The sequence below is a fragment of the Achroia grisella genome, unplaced genomic scaffold (genome assembly GCF_030625045.1).
Source record: "Achroia grisella isolate CSIRO2021 unplaced genomic scaffold, CSIRO_AGI_Agris_v1 utg1462, whole genome shotgun sequence".
Taxonomy (NCBI): Eukaryota; Metazoa; Arthropoda; class Insecta; order Lepidoptera; family Pyralidae; genus Achroia; species Achroia grisella.
The window spans coordinates 1,216,948-1,232,859 of NW_026712637.1; the positions used below are offsets into that span (position 1 = coordinate 1,216,948).

The window sequence follows — 15,912 nt, forward strand, 5'->3', positions numbered from 1 at the left end:
ACTTAACATAAATAATAAAAATTAACTACAATAACCGGAAAATGGTTACAGTTTGACTAAATTTCTAGGTTTTTTTCTAAATGCCCATTGGAATAGAAATATAAATAATTTTATTCAAATAAACTAAAAAAGTTGAACTCAACTTTTTTGATTCTACCGCTCATTCGGAATGCAGACTCATCACAAGAAGTATGAGTAAGAAACTTGTGTGTTGCTCATATATTAATTAATTAATATATGAGTCCATAATTTTCAAACTGCATGTGATAGATTTTTTTTTCAGATTTTTCTCATGATGGTTACATCCTATCTTGTCACCCCGTTCCGGCTTGACATTGAGTTCTGTGACACCCTGTATATATTCATACATACACACTGTCATTCACACCAATGCTCATACCTTTTCCTACATATACATCCACAAATTTATTTCCTACATTTCACTCCCAAGTTCCATTTTTCTATTAGCTATTAATAAAAGGTAAACATGTAAAATGTACACAACTGTAAGTCACTCCAGTTTCTACAATACAGGCCTACGAGCCTAGTGGTTTTTTTTATACTACGATGGTGGCAATCAAGCATACGGCCCATCTGATGGTAAATGGTTACCGTAGCCTATGGACGCCTGATACACCAGGGGTGTCACGTGCGCGTTGCCGACCCTTAAGAAAACTTAATATACCCTTCTTGAAAAACCCTATGCTGTAGTGTAGAGTTACAGTAAATTAAAAATGTAAATGTGTATCAAGAATAAATATTAATATTATTATTAGTATAAATTTTCTGCCATGTTCGCTCTTGCACGAACAGATGACTTTTATGCCATGATCCGAAAAAAAAATCGGCGGTTTTTTTTTCGGCAACAGCATTCTGAATACATTGATGAAAAAATTTGACCTACCAATTACAGAACATTTTGTTAGTATAGTTGTTAGGCAAAGATGTAATAACTTGTAACCACTGTTAGTGTAGTGCTACTACATACACTGTAATAAAATAAAATAAATTAAAATAAAACTAGGATTTTACTAACATTAGATTTAAAATTTGACGACCTCGGTGTTCTAGCGGTTTAGCACACCGCTTTACGACCGATGGTCGCGGGTTCGATTCCTCGCACGGCACAAACATTTGTATTCATGAGTATGATTGTTTGTATCGGTCTGGGTGTTATATATGTATATATTTACGAAAAAAAAAAATCTATGTATATGTATCAGTTGTCTAGTACCCATAACACAAGCTTTAGCTAGCTTAACTTGGGTCTAGATGGCGCTGTGTGAATTGTCCTGAGATTATTATTATTATTAATAAACACACTTATTATTATTAAACGAGTACAAGAATGTAACAAATCTCTCTCTGGATTCACTAATTACACTGTGTTAGTATTTTTTATGGATGATAACGGTATGGTGCACCCGCTTACGCTGTTTACGCTGGCGGGGCATCAGTGGAGGATGATCAGAAGAACATGAGGACAGGACAGTTAGCACATCGTGACACATTTACCGAAAATTTTATAAGTAACCGAGAGGTTCCAGGGGAACCAAGTAGAGGTCAACATGGTACATTGTTAGCAATGGGGTTATTTCCCCATTACTAACAATCTCTGTCCCCCCGCACTGTTAGTTATAAATAATGACTGAGGACACTTGTACGTTTCACACGGCCGTCACACATGTCACACCGGCCAATACCGACCACGTGGCCCGCTACCACGGGGTAGGTTTGCAGACAATAATAGTCTTTATTATTATACGTTTAAGATACATTATAGATTTTTTTTTTCTTTTGATAAATTATAAAGTTCTTTAGTTTTAGTTTAGACTAGCTGTACACGCGACTTCGTCCGCGTGGAATTTAAGTTTATTTTTCTAATTTTATTTAGATTATTTATTATTATTAGAGATTTTAATTAAATTTTAAACCGATCGGGCTGAGACTTTGCATGCATATAGCTACTATGACGTAGGCATCCCCTAAGAAAGGATTTTGATAAATTCCACCCCTAAGGGCATAAATTAACGCGAGCGAAGCCGCGGGTAAAAGCTAGTCGTAATGTATAGAACACTTTGAATATGATGAGTAAATTATGAAAGAGGTTTTAACACTTATGTTTGTTGGAGTTTCCAACGTGAGTGATGCCAGAAGTTTGATCTGACAGGGTCGTATGAATGTGTTGCAGGTCTGTCGGGCTGCGTGGCGTCGCTAGTACACGATGCGGTCTCCAACCCGGCCGAAGGTGAGTGCTCCAATACTCATATTACATATACATATTTATATCATATTTACCCTAACTAATATATGTGCGTCCGTACTGTGGGCCCCAACTGAAAATCAGCGCTGGAGACTTTGTTTCCAGCATTATGCTCAGTGTGTGTGGTCCACATTGACTCTGTTTTTTTAATGTGTAAATTATTCCTTGTACTTTTTAAGTTATTACTGTATAAAACGAGTTAATAAATTCTATTCTATTCTAACATTTTTCTCAGAAAAATATTTTTTTTTTCAAATAATTGGTGCCCGCCGTCGTTTCCATCATTGACATCGTAAAGCGGAGGTATCTGATGTGTCTGATGAGTGACAGGTACCGAGGGTTTTATGATGAAAAATAGAGATAAAAGAAAATGACAGCGATATATAATAGAATGTAACTGTTCGAGTATCCAAATCCTTACTAATATTATAAATGCGAAAGTAACTCTGTCTGTCTGTCTGTCTGTCTGTCTCGCTTTCACGCCAAAACTACTGAACTGATTTAAATGAAATTTGGTACCCATATAGTCTAGACGCCGAGGAAGGACATAGGCTACTTTTTAATGCGAAAAAAGGGTTGTAAGGGGTTGAAAATGGTAATGCAAGGTTATCTTTATGCGGTTGAATACACACTTATTATAATAATGGCTTAACTAAAAAATTAGATATTTTGGAAAGTCTACTTTATAATTGTGTTATTAAGTCTATTTTCAAAATTTTTTAATTTCTGAATTACACCAGTATTGTACTAGATATGCGACTTATTAACGCTCATATGTCATAAATAAACATATATGTCATTTGTATAAGTTGCGCGCGCAACTGATTATTGTCAATCCGTTGTCTCCTTATGAATTTAAATGAACAAACGTTTGCTCTGCAATTTTATTTTATAAATACATAAATATAATCCTGGTATAGCCTATAACTGATGACCCTGCTCTTGGACAAGAGCGTAAGAACATATTATTAATATTTTTGAAGAATAAAACAACATATAATATTGAAAATGTTGTCAATACATATGAACAACATTTCCTTGGAAGAAACAACATCTACCGTTCCATCCGAGCTATTCAGGTTCGGAATACGCGTTTCTCCATTCTGGCCAGTAGAGTCAGAGATATGGTTCGCGCAAGTAGAGGGATAGTTTGCAATTTAGACTATCACATCTATTATTTTGATTTAACAAAATTTCGTCAAAATAAAATTTCGTCATATTTGAAGCTAGAACGATGAAGCTTTTTTCTTACGCTTTTTTGGGTCAGTTTATTTAATAAATACCTTACTAATATTATTAAAGTGAAAGTGACTCTGTCTGTCTGTCTTAAAAGCCAAAACTTCTGAACTGATTTAAATGAAATTTAAAGTCTAGATCTTGAGATAGGACATAGGTTACTTTTTAATGCTAAAAAGGGTTATAAGAGACTGAAAGAGGAATTTTTTAAAAGTTTAAGCTTCAATCTTATTTTTTTGCGTATTGATTAAATATAATTAACGAAAATGGGTTGTAAGGGTCAAAAGGGGAGTTAAAATGTTGTATGCATGTATTGTCATTTTTTAAAGCTAGAAACTTGAAACCCATTTTTTAGGCTGTTGAGAAAATATCAGTACCTACCGCCACAGGACTCAGCCATAAATGGTTACAGTATAGCGACATCTTATCATTGGTACACGATGACACTAATATAAGTAGCATTAAAAAAAACAAGAAAAAGGGTTATAAGGGGTTGAAAGGGGAGATGTAATGTAAGTATGGTATGTATGGAAGTATCTTCATTTTAAAGATAGTAGTTTGAAACTTAGTTTTTGGCTGTTGATTGAATTGTATGGAATTATGTATGGAAATTTCATTATATATTTTTTATTATTTGCTCAAGGTCACTATTTTACGCGGACGAAGTCGCGGGTACAGCTAGTACTTAATATTTAGAAAAAGTTATTTTATTAGTTTGCAAAATTAATTGAATGTAGGTATGCTAATGTTGACTTTTTTGCCAAATAAATGTACATTATTATTATTATTATAATATGTTACACAAAATGTCAGAGTGTGGGTGTGAGTGGATGGTTGGTTGATCGGTCGGTGGTGCCGCTTGGAGCTGGTCACATTGAGTAATCTTGGCTGATGATTGTAGCGTTGTACGGTCCGACTGTGAGTGACCTTCAATTCAATATGAGCATGTTTAGCGCCTGATTGGGGTACAAAGAAGTGACGGCATTCAAAGATTTGTGTGGATTCGCAACATCGTATGACGCATCCTCACCTAATAATATCATTGTTATATGTAATAACTAGTTACTCGCCCCGGCTTCGCACGGTTGTACATGTATTATATATATAAACGTTTCTCTTGAATCACTCTATGTATTTAAAAATGCGCTTCAAAATCCGTTGCGTAGTTTTAAAGATTTAAGCATACATAAGGACCGATAAACAGCGACAGCGACTTTGTTTTATACTATGTAATGATGATAATAATAATATCAGGACAATTCACACAGCGCAATCTAGACCCAAGTTAAGCTAGCTAAAGCCTGTGTTATGGGTAATAGATAACTGATACAAACACATAGATTTTTTCAACAAACAATCATACTCATGAATACAAATGTTTGTGCAGTACGAGGCATCGAACCCGCGACCATCGGTCGTAAAGCGGTGTGCTAAATCGCTACATCACCGAGGTCGTTGATATATATGTAACTTGCAGGCTGCAATGTACAAGTCAATACCAGAGATTAACAATGTATATTAGTCATAAAATTTATTATTCTAGAGGCATACTCTATAAGTAGCAGTTTTTGTAGAGCCTGCGTGTATTGTAGGACATGTTTTTTTTATGGATGATATTGGAATGGTGCACCCGCCTGCGCTAACGGTCTACTCTGGCGGGGCACCAGTGGAGGATGATAAGATGAACATGAGTCAGGTCAGTTAGCCCATCGTGACAAATTTACGAGGAATTTATCACGATGGTTTCTAGGGGGAATCGCGTGGAGGTCAACCTGACATGGTACATTCCTAGTAATGGGGTCATGAGTCCACATTACTAACAATCCCCTTCCCCCCTCTAGGACTTGTTAGGTAGGTACATACGACCCCTCCGATGAATTCGATCTATCGACCCCGTCCAATTCAAACGGGGATCGATATTACGACGGCCTGACCCGAGGTTCGAACCCCTAGCGGTGCCCTCAGACTGAAGTCGTATCCGTCTTCAGCCGCTCCATAAGTCCATCCTTTGTTTTGGAGTCAATTTTTTTTATTCTACCGCTCATTCGGAATGCAGACTCATCACAAGAAGAACGAGCAAGAAACTTGTGTTTGAACTATTAAATAAATATTGTTTTAATTTACATTAACAAGGATTAGGCATGATATATATAATATGAGCCTGGTTATAGATGGGAGCACCATCAGCTGCGATGCGATGTTGACAGGCCACAACGACTCGCATGTGTACATATTCACATGTGTATAATATCCGCATGTTTAAAACAACTTGAAACACCCAGTCGTAGTGATTTATCAGTTTTTAATAAAATATATCAAATAGCCGTGTGTTCTACATAATGTGGCATTATTTTCCTCATATGATGAACATGCTTCTTGGAATAATCTCCGTAGCATTATTATTTACATTTGTGTGTGTGTATGTGTGACAGGACACGTAATGCATCCTGCTGCATCTAGCGCTTACTCATTATTATCCAATAAAACAAATTACAGTCGCTGTGGTACTGTGTTCTCGTCTGTGTGTCTGTACGTCGCTACGGACGCCGGGTCAGTCGGTAAATACTAGTAATTACCACGTGCCATCGGTCGGCGACGAGATAACCACGTGCTTGCCACGTAATCGTTATAATTTATATGCCATGAGCAGCCACTCGCCATTGTACTCCTCCGGTCGATCGATAGTCCAATTCAAACGGGGATCGATATTACGACGGCCTGAGCCAAAGTCTGAACCCCTAGCGGTGTCCTCAGACTAAAGTCGTATCCGTCAGGCGGGAGTTGACCCTCAGCCGCTCTATAAGTCCATCCGCGGGTTTGGAGTGCCATCTGCACTCGCCCCCTATAGTCCGGTGAAGCCGTAAAGGCCAGCTGCGGCCAACAGCATTAGAGTAGTACGGGAAAAAAACTCGCCATTGTCACGACTAAAAGTTTTATGGAATCGCAAGTAGTCTCATTAAATGTCCCAGTGAAACTGAAGAGACACTGGTAACATCATCATCATCTCAGCTTGGAAGACGTCCACTGCTGAACAAAGACCTCCCCCAAAGATCTCCACGACGATCGGACCTGCGCTGCTCGCATCCAATGCTTTCCAGCGATCTTGACCAGATCGTCGGTCCACCTTGCTGGAGATCTTCCCACTGCGTCTTACGGTCCGCGGTTGCTACTCGAGGACTTTACTGCCGCAACGGCCATCTGTCCTACGAGCTATGTTATGTGCCCTGCCCATTGCCACTTCAGTGTCACAATTCTTCGGGCAATGTCGGTCACTCTGGTTCTTCTACGGATCTCCATTTCTGATTTGCAAATGTAGAGAAACTCCGAGCATATCCTTCTCCACTTGTAACGAGAAACCACAATCTGTGGCCGCGCCGCAGCACGCTCCAGTCTTATCATAGAGGATGCATATCATGACGAAATAACCATCGTGCAGTTGACACCAATCAAATGAAAAACGAACTGCGAGTGTGTGTGTGTCTATGTACACTTACGTAATTTAAACGAATGTAGCGTGTCACCGTAAAATGATTAATAAATAAGCCCTGATTTGATTTATTGTGTTTATCTTTATTTTGATAACCTACTATTTATTACGTATAGGTACAGGAAAATGTAGTGAGGGCGGAAGAGTAGTGGATACAGTGTAGTTCTCAGGGCACTCGTCCTGCGATTGTGCGGGCGTCCAAGTAAACAATAACACGGTGGATCTGTTGATATGAGGAAAACGTGCACTGGTTGTCTAAACACGGGAAGTGTCGAGTATATACAATATACATGGTACAGGAGGCGCGGCGCGATGACTCGCTGGAAACTCCGGCGATGCCATCTGCAGTAATGCTCGCAGAGCGAAACGTCCAGTCTCTAGATGCAAAGAATAAATAAAATTGCAGTGTCTGTTTGTAATAATGAAATAATCGTTTTTAAATAAACTACATGCATATGAATATAAATACGGTACATTCACCAAAATATTTTTTTTACAATTTTTGACTATCTGTCTGTTTGTTCCGGATAATCTCTGAAATGGCTGGACCTATTTTGACGGGAGTTTTTTTAGCAGATAGCTGATGTAATAAGGAGTAACTTAGGCTACTTTTATTTTAGAAAAATAAAGTTAAATTCCACGCAGACGAAGTCGCGAGTACAGCTACACAATAATATTTCATTACATGTGTATTTATTACAAAAAATAAAGAAATAAAGTTAAATTCCACGCGGACGAAGTCGCAGGTGCAGCTAGTGTTAAATATGTTTTGTATTGGTACATATGAATGTTGCAAACTGCGTGGTGACATGACGTCATGGTGAAGGTCGCGCCGCGTTCATAGTAAACACCGCACACCGACTGACAGACAGACAGACTGAAGACAGATTGACGATGTCAAAAGTTATTATCGATCACCCGAGTTTAAGGTCACGACTATTTTAAGTAGTGGGCGTGCAATTAGCACCTCAGCTTAGTATTAGTGTCTGGTCCTGGACCAGGTGTAATAACTATTCCAGACCATGTGCCATCTATTAAAGATATTTAAGAAATTATTGTTTTCTATTTTTATTTAATTCAACTCAATAGCATAAACTATAGCAAATAGCAACACCAACTTTTAGGATAGGTTTCGTACACAGGCGCTGTATGCGGTCGGCGCGCCCCTGCTTGTCGCGAGCGACATACTAGTGGCGACCACGTTTACAATTATAATCAGATCGTTGTAGGCTAAAGATTGCATTAATTATTATATATAGCTGGCACAGCCAGACATACACTGCAATAGTATATTACTATATTTATGCTTCGTATAGAAATGTTGATGTAACATCGAACATTCTCATTCTCTTCAAAAGAAACTTGATTTTATATGAAATAAAAAAATGACATTTTTCTATAATTAGAAGCTAGAATTGCCTCCTTTTATGTAAGTAAATTAAATTAACCACGCCGTCTTAATCATTATCTAAATACTTTGAAAATGATGTGTAAATTTAAAACTTTAAAGGAAAAATGATTTATATAAATTTAAAAACTTTAAATACTTGTCTTGTAAAGAATGTACATTTTGAATAGTGCCATTTTTCTATTCAACCGACGGTGTGTCAGTATGTAGGGATCAGAATGCCGCGAGTGGATTGTTTTTCAATTGGACGTCGTATTATCTGTATATTGTTTGTCTGTGCCGTTATCATCCAGCACGTAATGTGTAATGTATTTTGCATATTGTCACTGTTTGTACAATGTTATTATTGCTGATAAATTGTATGTAACGACTGCTTACTGCAGTGTACACGGCGCCCAGATAGCTAAACCTTGATGTTAATTTGATTTATTGTGAATTTGATAACGGATTCGCATATACGGAACAGCATCACTAATATTACATAGGTATCTACTGGTACAACTAAATTGTTATGGGTATCTGTGGAGAGATATGTCCTGTGAGGAGACTGTCTCATTAACCTCCCCGTCCAATTCAAAAGGAGAAAGTAAATTACGACGGCCTGAGCCGAGGTTCGAACCCCTAACGGTGCCGTCAGATTAAAGTCGTATCCGTCAGGCGGGAGTTGACCTTTAGCCGCTCCACAAGTTCTTCCTCTAGTTTACCCAACAGCATTGGAGTTTAAAAAAAAAACTTTTTTTTCCTATCATTACATAGTATAAAACAAAGTCGCTGTCGCTGTCTGTCCCTATGTATGCTTAAATCTTTAAAACTACTCAATGGATTTTGAGGCTGTTTTTTAATAGATAGAGTGATTCAAGAGGAAGGTTTATATGTATAATACATGTACAGCCGGGCGAAGCCGGGGCGAGTACCTAGTTGCTGATAAATTGTATGTAATGACTGCTTACTGCAGTGTACACAGCGTCCAGATAGCGACGTATTTGATACGCGACACCTTGATGTTAAGTTGATTTATTGTGAACAAGTGATAACTGACTTGCATATACGAAACAGCAGCAGCTCTTGTACTGTATACAAGCAATTATAAACTAAATTATAAACTAAACTCAGAAAGTCCTAGTTCGCATTGAAAAATTATTTTTGTATTGAATAGTCCATTTCTCGAGGAAGGCTTTAAAAAACTATATAACATTACGCTACGACCAATAGGAGCGGAGCTGCAATGAAAAATATTGCGCAAGGCGGAGAAATTAAACGCAGACGAAGTTTCGCGGGACAGCTAGTAATATATATCATTACATAGTATAAAACAAAGTCGCTGTCGCTGTCTGTCCGTCCCTATGTATGCTTAAATCTTTAAAACTACGCAACGGATTTTGAAGCGGATTTTTTAATAGATAGAGTGATTCAAGAGGAAGGTTTATATGTATAATACATGTACACCCGTGCGAAGCCGGGGCGAGTAGGTAGTTGTAGATAAAAGAACAATAGTTATTTGTAGTGGTGAGCGCATCTGTCGCATGTCGTGTTTTTGTTATTCTCACACCGACTCCACTATGTAACATACATATACGAGTATATTACCATTTCTGTATTATTTCACTTATTGTCATAGTACTATACTTTGTTATCGTATGTAACACTGATATGTGCATAGCAGCCGATATCTATTCATACATATATGTAAATACAATTGGAGTGTCTGTTTGTAATATTGAAACAACCGTTTTTTACTACATGCGTATGAATATAAATACGGTACATACACCAAAATTTTTTTTCCATTTTTGTCTGTCTGTCTGTTTGTTCCGGTTAATGTCAGAAATGGCTGGAGCTATTTTGACGGGACTTTTATTGGCAGGTAGCTGATGTAATAAGTAGTAACTTAGGCTAGTTTTACTTCGCGAGTACAGCTAGACTATAATATTTCAATACATGTGTATTTATTACAATAAAGTGTGGTTCTTGCGGTTTGTTTGTTATATGGCAAGTGGTGACACATTGAGGAGACATTCAAAATAGACAATTGTCAGTTTATAATTGCAGTCGGTAGTAGTTGTACATATGTAGCTCTATTTATAGACATAGTAGGGATTTTATTGAGATGGATCTATAGATTTACAGTTTAATCTAATATATAAAATTCTCGTGTCACACGTTTCGTGCTTATACTCCTACGAAACGGCTTGACCGATTTTATTGAAGTTTTATGTGTATATTCAGTCTGAGAATAGATTTGTAACTAATTGTTATACCCCAAATGGTTAAGGGTGGCTCACCCCAAAAAGTTGTTTTTTTCATTCTATTGACAAGAATTTTTATTATTATTTTTTTTTATGTGGCATTAAAAATTACATGCAACCTTAAATTTTCACCCTTCTACCACCAACCCCTTTTTAATAACGATATTAGTGCCTACTTAAATTTTTATTGCACTCCAAACCAAAGTAAGGACTTACGGAGCGGCTGAAGGCCAACTCCCGCCTGACGGATATAACTTTGTCTGAGGGGACCGCTAGGGGTTCGAACCTCGGTTTAGACTGTCGTAATTATGAACCCCGTTTGAATTGAACGGGGGTTCGATCGGAGAGGCAACTGTACCCAGTGCCACAGTAGTATGGTAGGGTGCAGGCGCGGGCACAGGTTCGGGTGTGTGCCACTCGAGTGTCAAACAAATATTGCAATTATAGCACTTATATTAATAAGTGCTTGTTAACAAGTTACGGTTCAATCATTAACACAGATATGAAGTATGCATCACTATGTATCATATGTAAACAGGCACCGGAGATAGTGATAAAAGCTAGTTGTCCCACATACATCGCTGTCTATCTCTATACCGTATCGCACTATATTTGTACAATGTCGAGTAATATATAATAATAATAATAACCCTGGACAATTAACACAACGCCATCTAGTCCCACGGTAAGCAGAGCTTGTGTTATGGGCACTAGACAAGTGATATAAACACACAAATACAAATACAACTGATATAAATACTTATTTTTTTTTTGTAAATACATACATATTATACATAGAAAACACCCAGACCGACACAAACAATCATACCCATGAATACAAATGTTTGCACCGTGCGCGGAATCGAACCCGCGACTATCAGAAGTACCAAGTACGGAACAAACATTTGTATCGGTCTGGGTGTTTTCTATGTATAATATATATGTATTTACAAAAAAAAATGTATTTGTGTATTTATATCACTTGTCTAGTGCCCATAACACAAGCTCTGCTTAGCGTGGGACTAGATGGCGCTGTGTGAATTCAAAATTCACTATATCTTTATTCATGTAGGTCTATTACAGACTCCTATGATATGTCAAATCTACCGTCAGTTCGGAATGATTTCGAGATGAGAAGAACTGACAAGAAACTCAGCTCGTATACTTTTCAAATAAATGTTATACATGTTTACAATAATACAGATACATTTTTAAATTAATATTTGGGAGAATAGAGTGACCACCAGCATGTGCTATTGCAAAAGCAAAAAGTCTAATCAGTGTTTGTAACCTGAACTGACTAGTCCTCACATGCAGAATTGTGCTGAGATATTGTTATATGAAGTTGTAATAACAATTAGTTGTGTTGTGATACTTGCAGTGGTGAAGCAGCGTCTGCAGATGTTGAACTCTCCGTACAGGGGCGTGTGGGAGTGCGCGCGGCACGTGTACCGCGCGGAGGGGCTGCGCGCCTTCTACCGCTCGTACGGCACGCAGGTCGCCATGAACGTGCCCTACACAGTGAGTAACACACCGCGTACCACCTGACCACACACTATCACACACCGCCACATCACCACATCACTACACCGCCACACCACCACACCACCGTACCGCCACAACACCACACCACCACACAACAAACCGCCACATATACACAGCGACACGCTACACACAAACAAGTGCTGAAAAAAGGGATTGTTAGTAATGTTGGTGAATTTACCACTATGGGCTAACTGACCTGACCTCATACTCACTGGCGCCCTGCCAACGTAAACTGTAAGCGCAGGCGAATGCGTCATTATGCGATGCGCCATACCAGCCATTAAAAAAAACAACGAGTGCTCAACATTTTCTATCTACATATTTTCAAATCCATAAAACTTGACGGCATTACGGTCCAACTGGCGTGTCATACAGTCACGATTCGTAAAGTGAGAATTGAGAATACATTATTTATTTCTACAATAATATATTAATTTTATGAACATACAATGTTTGGAAGTTAAATCTGCATGCGGAATGTAGCGGCACAATAAAAAATCCTGTAATGAAGTTGACAGTATTGAATTCGTGGGGTTGGTGTGGTCGCAGGCGCTGCACTTCGTGACGTACGAGTGGTGTCAGGCGACGCTGAACCCCTCGCGCTCGTACGACCCCCGCGTGCACGCGTGCTCGGGGGCCGCCGCCGGAGCCCTGGCCGCCGCCGCCACTACGCCCCTCGACGTCTGCAAGACCGTGCTCAACACGCAGGTATGTCTGCAGGACCGTGCTCAACACGCAGGTATGTCTGCAGGACCGTGCTCAACACGCAGGTATGTCTGCAGGACCGTGGTCAACACGCAGGTATGTCTGCAGGACCGTGCTCAACACGCAGGTATATCTGCAGGACCGTGCTCAACACGCATATATGTCTGCAGGACCGTGCTAAACACGCATGTATGTCTGCAGGACCGTGCTCAACACGCAGGTATGTCTGCAGGACCGTGCCCAACACGCAGGTACGTCTGTGACACCGTGCTCAACTCGCAAGTATGTCTGCAATATCGTGCTCATCACGCAGGTACGTCTGCAAGACCGTATTCAATATGCAGATACATCTGTAAGATCATGCTCAACACGCAAATACGTCTGCAATACAGTGCTCAAAACGCAGGCACGTCTGCAATACAGTGCTCAACACGCAGGTACGTCTGCAACACAATGTTCAACACGCAGGTACGTCGGCAACACCGTCCATTGCGTCTATTTACAGCGCCAGGTGAAGTGTGCATGTTACTAAACCGCATTTATGTATCGTGTAAAGAAATATATGATATGAATGCAATTCAATGAACCGATTGTTGACGATAAATTGCACTGTATCAAAGTATCGGGTTATACCGAAACACTAAAAGCATATTGACAAGTAAAACTGTAAACTTGACTAAACTGTTGAATAATAAATGAGTGTGCTCGTCGTTCTCAGACCGACCAGTGCAGACGCAGTGGTCACGACTAGTCGTACGTGTGGTGCGACTGGTCGTGACCACTGCGTGCGGTGCGTCCGGTCGTTGAGCATTGCGTGTGGTGCGACTGGTTGTGACCACTGCGTGTGGTGCGACCGGTCGTTGAGCACTGGTGTGTGGTGTCAGGAGGCGGCTGCGCGCGCGGACGGGCTGCTGGAGGCGGCGGCGCACGTGCTGCGCGCGCGCGGCCCGCTCGGGTTCTTCAAGGGCGTGCAGGCGCGCGTGCTCTACCAGATGCCCGCCGCCGCCATCTGCTGGCTCACCTACGAGACCTTCAAGCACGCGCTCGCCGGGGTCGGTACACCTTATTATTATTACCATACTATAGTTCGCCTCGTACGCATACAGGACGACGTCCGACGGTCGCGGGTTCGACTCCTCGCACGGCACGAACTTTTGCATTCATGAGTATGATCGTTAGGTCTGGGTGTTTACTATGTATAATATGAGAAAGAGATGAGATATTTAGGAAAATAACATATCTATGTACTTGTATCAGTTGTCTAGTACCCATAACACAAGCTTTATAGCTGGCTTAACTTGGGTGTAGATGGCGCTGTGTGAATTGTCCTGAGATTATTATATTATTATACATCGCTGCTTCGGAGGATTGAGGTGTCATACTTTTGTACCTTGTCATGTCTCTTCGAACCGAAACACTCCTTCCGAAGCAAATCTAAAAATGGCTAAGTGGATAATTTATATGCGATCGAAATGGGAGCGAGAGATATGCCAGCTATATCTCTCTAGAATCTTCTGAAAAAGAATTAGAAAATTCTAGACTTTTTTTATACATGTCGTCAATACCAATTTACACGCATTCTCCACGAACGCCATTATCATCTGCTGGCTCGAGCTTTTCTATCATGTACGTAATATACATCGGCAACGATTTAAACATATTCAGACCGAAACTTAGTGACTTATCTTGCTGATGGGCACACGACGCAGAGGGAAGTTTCCGGATACCTGGATTCGGACGAGTGGGTGAGGTGCATGTCAGTAGTTCACGGCCCGTTCCCCGACAGACGGAGTCCCCCGAGGAGGGCCCGTCGCCGGTGGGTCCTCCGCTGGCGTGCGCGGCGCTGCGCCTGGCCGCCGCCGCCACCGACGTGCCGCCCGGCGCCGCCTCCGGGCTCGCCACCCGCACATAGGCGCGCCGCCCGGCCTCGCCTGCGAGCGTTCGGCCGCCGACCGCACCGCGGCGCGTCCTTCTAAGAGATTCAAAATTCGAACGGTCGACGAATTCATCAAGTATTATGTTGTAAAGTTGTGTATTCGTTTGAGTTCCTGTGATGTGAGAGCTGGAAATTATGCGATCGGTCGAGCCCGCGCTCGCGGCCGGCTCGGTGTGGCGAGTGTGACGAGCGTGGTGAGCGTGACGAGTGTGGTGAGCGTGGTGAGTGTGCGAGCGTGGTGAACGTGGTGAGCGGCCCCGCTCGTCACGGTGCGAGCTGTACATAGGGAGTGGTCGCGCGGTGGCCACTATAATCCTCACCTCGCCCTCGACTCCGAGTCGAGCTTGTTTTTATATTCGTAAACCATGTTGTTACATAAACATATTTAATTTACATATTGAGTTTTATTAAAAATGTATTTTTTATGTTTTAAATATATCGAGTGCGCTGCGAGCGCACACGTGTAATTTTATTTTACATGTTTTCGATCCGAAGCATACTTTACGCCATTTCGATTCGTTTCTATCGATAGAAACTTTATTTATTTTGTAATCAAATTTGAAGTGATCAGAACCATAGTTAATGCAATACATTGAAAATAGTTTTTCGAGTCAACAGTGGCGAAAAGTATGGTGATGAATGTAGTATGTGGCGCGAGGTGTTGTCAAAATAGTTTCACTTGTCGACGTGTGAATGTGATGCCGCTGTGTTATGTCAGGGGCTCCGTTGCGGGACGCGATCGGTAACAATTCCCAGTTGAAACTGTTTATATTTGTACTAGCTCTCGCCCCGACTTCGCACGGGTGTACATGTAATATATATCGTCGGTTAAATAGAAAAATGTCACTATTCAAAATGTACATTTTTTACAAGACAAGTGTATATAGTTTTTGAATTTATTTAAATTATATTTTTCCTTTAAAGTTTTAACAAAAATTTAAACAAAAGTATTATATATCATTTTAAAAGTATTTAGATAATGATTAAGACGGCGTGGTTAATTTAATTGATTTATATAAAAGGAGACAATTCTAGCTTCTAATTTTGAAAAATGTCATTTTTCTATTTAATAACTATATATAGACC

General features: G+C 40.2%; 1 protein-coding gene across 1 annotated transcript in view; it reads left to right on the forward strand.

The window, feature by feature from the left end:
• The window catches only part of LOC131855705 (mitoferrin), a 41,359-nt gene extending 26,557 nt beyond the window's left edge, over nucleotides 1-14,802 (forward strand). The window contains exons 4-8 of the mRNA XM_059207005.1: nucleotides 2,192-2,248; nucleotides 12,022-12,161; nucleotides 12,735-12,893; nucleotides 13,775-13,942; nucleotides 14,677-14,802. Of these exons, the coding sequence (XP_059062988.1) occupies nucleotides 2,192-2,248; nucleotides 12,022-12,161; nucleotides 12,735-12,893; nucleotides 13,775-13,942; nucleotides 14,677-14,802 (650 nt within the window). The remainder of the gene's footprint in view (nucleotides 1-2,191; nucleotides 2,249-12,021; nucleotides 12,162-12,734; nucleotides 12,894-13,774; nucleotides 13,943-14,676) is intronic.
• The last annotated feature ends 1,110 nt before the right edge of the window (nucleotides 14,803-15,912 follow it).